We start from the raw sequence: 7328 nt of genomic DNA, 5'->3' as shown, positions 1-7328 counted from the left end.
AGACAGACAGACAGACAGACAGACAGACAGACAGACAGACAGACAGATAGATAGATATGGTGGAGTACACCTTGTAATCCCAGCACTCAGGATGCAGAGGCAGGTGGGCCTCTGAGTTCAAGGACTGCCTGGTCTATTTAGTGAGATCCAGGACAGCTATAGCTATATATAATTTATAGGTGGGGGAGTAGAAGGCATGGCTCAGTGGTAGAGGCTTACTTATCTTACGTAAGACCCTATTTTCAATCCCTAGTAATATAGAACAAAGAAGAATGAGGAGAGTTTTCTCTGGTTTGGTTTGGTGGGTTGTTTGCAACAGGGTAAGTCTGCCCTTGCTGACCTGCAGCTGACTAGTAGACCAGGCTAACCTTGAGCTCACAGAAATCCACCTGCCTCTGCCTCCCAAGTGCTGGAATTAAAAGTATGCACCACCACACCCGGCTTTTGCCTATGATTTTTATTTGTAATGTTACTTCCCTTTTAAGGGTAAAGAAAATTCTAACTCACCCATACAGGATTGGGCATAGAAATACTAATGTCTATGTCAGTATGCTGTATTTTGTTATCTAAATCTAATTCTACTCCTTACAATTTAGGAATAAATTGCATACTAAAGATAGAAAGTTGCTATCAACATACATTTCATTCAGAGATTTCTGATTAAAATAGTTAAGTCATCACAATAGTACATAGTAGATATGTGGAAGAGAAATGTGGTGGTTGTCTTTTCTTCCCCCCCCCAAAAAAAATATACTTTACTCTTAGTCCATTATTTATTTGTTTATTAAGAAGAATACGATTTTTCAGCATACCCTTTATTGCTAAAAGAAGCCATAAATTTTATAATTAGTTCAATTTAAGCAGCATATTTTAGGCATCTTGAGAATTGTTGAGTGACATAGGTGCTAAAGAAGGTACCTGTTGGCCCCAGATTGCCTTTAAGGACATGGGTATAGTCATATTGCAAACCTTTGTGAAGTAACAAAAAAAAAATGACTATTTAATAACAAAATATTCCAATGCTGGCCGACTGGATTTTTATTTCACATAATTATAGTAAAGTGAAAACAGTAAAGTTTCCCTCCTGTTTCTGGATCAATGGAATGTTTAGTTCTGCCTGGTTGAAAAGGTTGGAGCAGTGTGTGTGTGCACCAAGTGTCTGAGGGAGGTGAGCCTGCAGGTGGCATAGCTGATAGTGTGTTTGAGCCAAGTTTTAGTTTTCTTTAAGAACCTCAAATTAAAAGGAGCCTTACTAATTTAAAAAGTATTTTAAGTTATTACTTGGGGGAGTGGAGAAATGGTTCGGTAGTTTAAGAACTATTGACTGCCCTTCCAGATATGTGAGTTTAGTTTCCAGCACTTATATCAGGCTGCTTCAAACTCTGTGTAACTCCAGCACCCACTCACAGACACACAATTAATACAAATATTAAAAAGCTAAGACACTTGTGTTAAGCTGGGTGGTGGTGGCACACATCTTTAATCCTAACACGCAGAGGCAGATTGATCTATGTGAGTTTGAAGCTGGCCTTGTCTACAGACGGAGTTCTGGAACAACCAGGGATATTACACAGAGAGACCCTGTCTCTAAAAACCAAAATAAAAAACTTTCTGTTTCACCTTCAATCACTAGTTTCATGTGTCTTTTTTTCAGTACACCAAATGAAAAGCTGTTGGGTCGTTTGGTAAAGGAAAAGGTAGGATGTTTTCTTTTTGTTGTTGTTGTTTAATCTGAAATGTACCTTAAGAAGAGGCAGCAATAGCAGAATATTCTTATCATCTTCTTACTGTGGTATGTTTCCAGAGTTAGTGAAGTGAACAGTACTTTTGTTCCTAGAAAGGGGGTGGGGGGCCATTTAGGCAGATTTTGACCAACAATTTGATTAATTCAGTGTGTGACATTTGTGCAGTCATACTGAAGTACCTCTAAAGGACACTTGAGATTGTCAGATTAGTGAGAAAGGGCGCTAAACTACAGAAGGTCTTACCTGTGCACTCTTGCTCTTATTTTCTAGAACTAAAGCCAAAGGACATAAAGCTTAGCCTAGTTGTGTTCTTTTTAATAGGACACTAATTTAATGTTTAGAAAGTCTTTGAGCTCCCCCTGCTGGTTGAGCTTTTTCTGACGTCTACAGTGTTAGCCACACCTTGAGCTTGCTCTTTCAGCAATCGCCACTCTGCTGCCATTCTCTCCCATCAGTTTTAACAAAGGGGAATGTAATCAAATAAAAGTTGGAGTGTTATTTCTTTTTACCTAAGCTTGTGAGGTAGTAAGAAAATGTTAAACACTGTAACTTTTATTTCAGTAGCTTCCATTTGAAGAACATTACTCAATTTTACTTAGATATTTAAACAAAAAGCTGTGTTTATTAGGGAAATAATTCAGGGGGGATTATATTAATATAATAATTAATACTTAAATTTTCCATAAAATATGGTAAATACTTAACACAGTTTCTTTCTTTTAATAGTATGATACAGACTTTTATGTTCTTGATAAATATCCATTGGCTGTAAGACCTTTCTATACCATGCCTGACCCAAGAAATCCTGTAAGTAATTTAATCTCAAATCACCTATTTGTGGGGAAGAAAGAACTTTCTAGTAACCATATTTGAATGCTGTACAAAATTAGTCTTGAGAACCTAAATTAAATTAAATCCTATTCCACATCAATTTTCCTAAAGATTTATTGGTATTATAGATGCTAAATATAGCACTAGATACTCAGAGGTTAGAGAGGATCTCTTTTGACTTTGAACTGGGGATTCACCTTTCTAATTTTTACACTAAGGTGGTAAGTTGTGTTTTCATTTGATAGATTTGAAGAAAATGAAAGCTTGCTTTATATTTTATATTTAGTAATCCAGATGATCTTATGGATTTTTGTTTTTCGGTATTTCCCAACCCTTAGTATACATGAACCCTCTATAGAGAACTTGGGGTTTGTTTTGTTTTGTTTGTTTTCTCTTTTTTCCCTAATATAAAGTCTTACTGAGTATCTCTGATTGACCTAGAATGTGCAGTGTAGCCTAAGCCGGCCTGGGACTCAGGTGTCTGCCTGCCTCGGCTTCCCAGGTGTACACCACCAGCACCAGACTGGAGGGGTTTTGAAACACAAATGCTGAGCCCTACTCTTACAGTTCCTAATCATTGATTGGGGCAGGTTTAGAGATCAGCATTTATAACAAATTACAGGTAATGTTGAAGTGATCTCGGAATCGGAGCCATTGTTTATGTGAAAGTTAAAACTGGTGGTGTCAAGTTAAGCATAGGTTAATTCAGTTTTAGTTTAACTTTCCTTACAAGTTTTCTAAAATAGACTACTTACTTATTGGTAATTTACAATCACAATTGACAAAAATTTATGTCATATTTCAAAACTTTTTAGGCATAAAGTAAAATAAAAAGCAGCACCACGGCTTTAGATGTGGTATTCTGGTTAGTAGGAGGTGTGGTAAAGAGAAAATGGAAATCTAAACAAAGAACAAAAACTGCCCTTAGTAGTTCTGCCATAAAGAGGAAATGGTGTTGACGGATAGCCATTAACTAGGGAAAGACAGCATGGATTTTTCTCCCCACACGTTTATCATGGGAAAGTGTGATCACATAGTACTTGAAGAATGGTGGAGGTTCATTCATTTTTCTTCTGCAGAAACACTCCAACTCTTATGACATGTTCATGAGAGGAGAAGAAATACTGTCTGGAGCACAAAGAATACATGATCCTCAGTTGCTAACAGAGAGAGCTTTGCACCATGGAATTGGTAAGTAATTTGAAATATCTGAAACTGTGTGTCTTATGAAAATAATGCATTGTAAACATCTTAAAGATGTCTCATAAGTCATTTTCCCCCAGATCTTCACTGTAGTAATACCTCTTTTATGGTAAAATGATAAATTCTGTTTTCTTTTTATAGATTTGGAGAAAATCAAAGCTTACATTGATTCCTTCCGATTTGGAGCCCCTCCTCATGCTGGTGGAGGCATTGGTAATACTGCTGTTACTTATAAATAATTCTATAAACGCAAGTGAAGAACAAGTTTAAAGGCTATAGAAGAGGCCTAGAAAGACGGCTCAGTGGTTAAGAGAACTTGCTGCTCTTGCAAAGGACCTGAGTTCAGTTCACAACACCCATGTAGCAGATCACAACCATTTAAAATTCCAGTTTCAGGGGACCTGATTTCTTCTTTTGGCCTCAGCAGGCTCCTGCACACATAGTAGGGCACATAAACTCACATGTACTCACATATATTTATGTAAATAAAATAATTTTTAAAGATCATAGAATGGTAATTTTCCCCAGTGATTAGAACAAAATTGATATTTACATGTCAGAGAATAAAGTTAAACCTTACCTCACTCCAGATAAAAGCAGTAATCCAAAATGAATCAATGACCTAAATGAAAGGTCTAACACTGAAAAACTGTTGGAAGAAAACAGAGCAAAAGCATCAGGATATTGAATTTGGCGATCTTTTCTTTTTCTTTTTATTATTATGTATACCGTATTCTCGGTATCCTGTCTGCATGTATGCCTGCAGGCCAGAAGAGGGCACCAGATATCATTACAGATGGTTGTGAGCCACCATGTAGTTGCTGGGAACTGAACTCGGGACCTCTGGAAGGGCAGGCAGTGTTCTTAACCACTGAGCCATCTCTCCAGCCCTTGGCATGTTTTCTTATTTATAGTACCTATGGCACACACATCAAGATGATTAATAGCAAAATTTAGTTTAGGGAAAAATTTTAAACTTTGTGCATAAAAAATAATTAATTGCACAGCAAGTACAAGACTGGGTTTGACCTCAGCATTTAAGAGTGGGAGGCAATTGTAGTATATAACTCAGTGCACGCCTTGTCTGCACAGTTCCTTCATTTGATCCCCAGCACCAACTTTGGAAGCAGGGGGCAATTGGGGAAAGAAAGTAAAGAGGGGCTGGGGAGATGCTAAAGTTGAGAGTACTTGCTACTCTTTCAGACCACTGGAGGTTGAGTTCCTAGTACCCACATCAGGGGCTCACAGTCAGTCACCTGAAACTTCAGCTCCAGATCTGATGACCCTGCAGGCTCCTGAAGACACGTGCACACACAGACATGTTTAAACAAAGAGAGAGACTGTAAAACGACAGCACGCATAGCGGCAACAAATATTTACAGGTTATATATGCGATAAGAGATTAATATCCAGAATAAATAAAATTCAAGTTCAAAATGGGCAAAGGACCTGAATAGAAGTCTCCAAAAGAGGATGCAGGTGGTTTGGTGAGCGCATGAGCAGGCATGAGCAGTCATTGGTGAAGTATACCTTCACACAGCTAGGATGGCTACTATCTTAACATACAATAATTAGCACTAGGATGAATGTGGAGGCTCAGTTTGCCCGCTGCAGAAAACAGGATTATAGTTCTTCAAAAATAGAGATTCATTTATCATAGGAAACAATAGTCCACTTCTGTGTTTATACCCTAAAGACTTACCATGTAATTTATCATTCCAATTTTGTGTGTGTACCCGAAAGAATTGGAAATGACACACCAAAGAAGTATTTGTGCACATATATTCATCTTCATAGTGGCTGAGACATGGATGCAGCTGGGTGTCCATCATGGGTAAATGGACCAGCAGAATGTGGTGTTGGATAAGGATCCCCTGTGTGACATGATCGGGACCAGACTTGTATTTTCTTGGCTTTTAGAATTATTTCATAGACTTTACCATTGGCTGCTTTGATGCTACCAAATATTTAGATTTTAGAACATCTGAATTTCTGGAATAAGGTCTTTAACCTATATGGCCAATCAGTGTTAAAAAGAAAGAAATTTTGCAGGGTGTGGTGTAAACACCTTCAATCTCATCACTTAGGAGGTAGAATCTCTCAGTTTGAGGTCACCTGGTCTACAGAGAGAGAGAGAAAGAGAGAGAGCGCAAGCAAACTCCAGGGCAGCCAAGGCTGTTTGTTATACAGTTAAAAAAGAAAAAGAAATTTTGTTTTGTTCTGAAGTATAGATGAACTGTGGAGATGATATATGAATGATTGATAAATAAATGAATAAATTAGCAAAAGGGCTAATTCTCTATGATTCTACTTCGCTGGTATTTTAGAGTAGTCAAGTTCAGAAGCAGAGAATAGATTGGTGAATGCCTATATCCAGGGAGGAAGGAAAAGAATATTTACGAAATATAGAATTTTGTGGTTTTTTTCTTTTTTTTAATGAGAGATGCTTTATAAAATAATATATTCCACCAAAAAGATAGTATAACTGGCAAATGAGAGGTTTTCAAAAAGGATTAACTGTCATTTTCTTATTCACAGGGTTGGAAAGAGTGACGATGCTGTTCTTAGGATTGCATAATGTACGTCAGACATCGATGTTCCCTCGTGACCCCAAACGACTCACACCTTAAACCACACTTTTCATTCTCTCTAGTAATCTGCTGTTGATCAGGTTACACCTGAGGTAGTTACGATATGCAGTAAAATAACTGTCTTACTAAAGTGCCACGATTCTTTTTTAAATACTTCAGTACAAATTAATTTAAGAAAAAAACATTTTGAACTTCAGATATGTTTCAGTAGGACATGCTTGAACATTTTAATAGAAATTTCTATGGTGAAAATTCATAGTCTATCACTATAGGAAATGTTAAGGAGACTTTTAAGCAGTTTAAGATTGTATAATTTTTTTTCTTTTCTATATTATGGTAGCCACAATACTAATATCCTAAATTTTCAGTATTTGGACTTTTAAATGATGACATTGAGAAAAAGAAATTGAAGAAATAACCAAGATTTTAACATATATAAGATAGATATGTCACAGAAAATTAGAGTATGAGTTTAAAGTTATCTGCAACAATCATGTGAGGCAAGTGAGAACACTGGCTAGAAACAGTAACACCAAAACACTTCAGTTCTGATGTTGGAATTCAATAAAACCTTAAAGCTAATGATAGTTTTTGTGTGACTTTGTAGAAATTTGATTTTATAACTGGATGTTTGTAATGGCGTAAACGAATGCAGACAGATTGTAAAAATATGTATATACAGCTTTAATAGACTTACAGAACCACCATTCCCGCGGAGACCAGGAAAACAGAAGCAGTGAAGCAGCGGCTGGGAGCACGCTCACCAAATTTATATGCAAACATTAGCCCGAGGTGAACACGCCCCCTAAGGGGCAAGACTTATCCCTACATCTCCCCTTTTTGTCTAAATAAGACAGAACTAAACCAAATACAACTATATACAATAATAACAAATAATAAATATAACAATATTGAGAACAAAAGTTTTGCTAAACATTCTATCTCAAGGAGTCTAAAT

General features: G+C 36.9%; 1 protein-coding gene across 1 annotated transcript in view; it reads left to right on the top strand.

Annotated features, from left to right (window-relative positions):
• Dars (aspartyl-tRNA synthetase) overlaps positions 1–6953 on the top strand; it is a 59155-nt gene extending 52202 nt beyond the window's left edge. Inside the window, exons 12-16 of the mRNA XM_026779770.1 lie at positions 1655–1697; positions 2472–2552; positions 3656–3767; positions 3921–3992; positions 6318–6953. Of these exons, the coding sequence (XP_026635571.1) occupies positions 1655–1697; positions 2472–2552; positions 3656–3767; positions 3921–3992; positions 6318–6409 (400 nt within the window). The 3' untranslated portion in view covers positions 6410–6953. The remainder of the gene's footprint in view (positions 1–1654; positions 1698–2471; positions 2553–3655; positions 3768–3920; positions 3993–6317) is intronic.
• Positions 6954–7328: the final 375 nt, after the last annotated feature.

Source organism: Microtus ochrogaster, chromosome 6 (assembly GCF_000317375.1).
Source record: "Microtus ochrogaster isolate Prairie Vole_2 chromosome 6, MicOch1.0, whole genome shotgun sequence".
In the NCBI taxonomy this organism is placed as follows: Eukaryota; Metazoa; Chordata; class Mammalia; order Rodentia; family Cricetidae; genus Microtus; species Microtus ochrogaster.
This window is presented reverse-complemented; position numbering and strand designations above follow the sequence as displayed.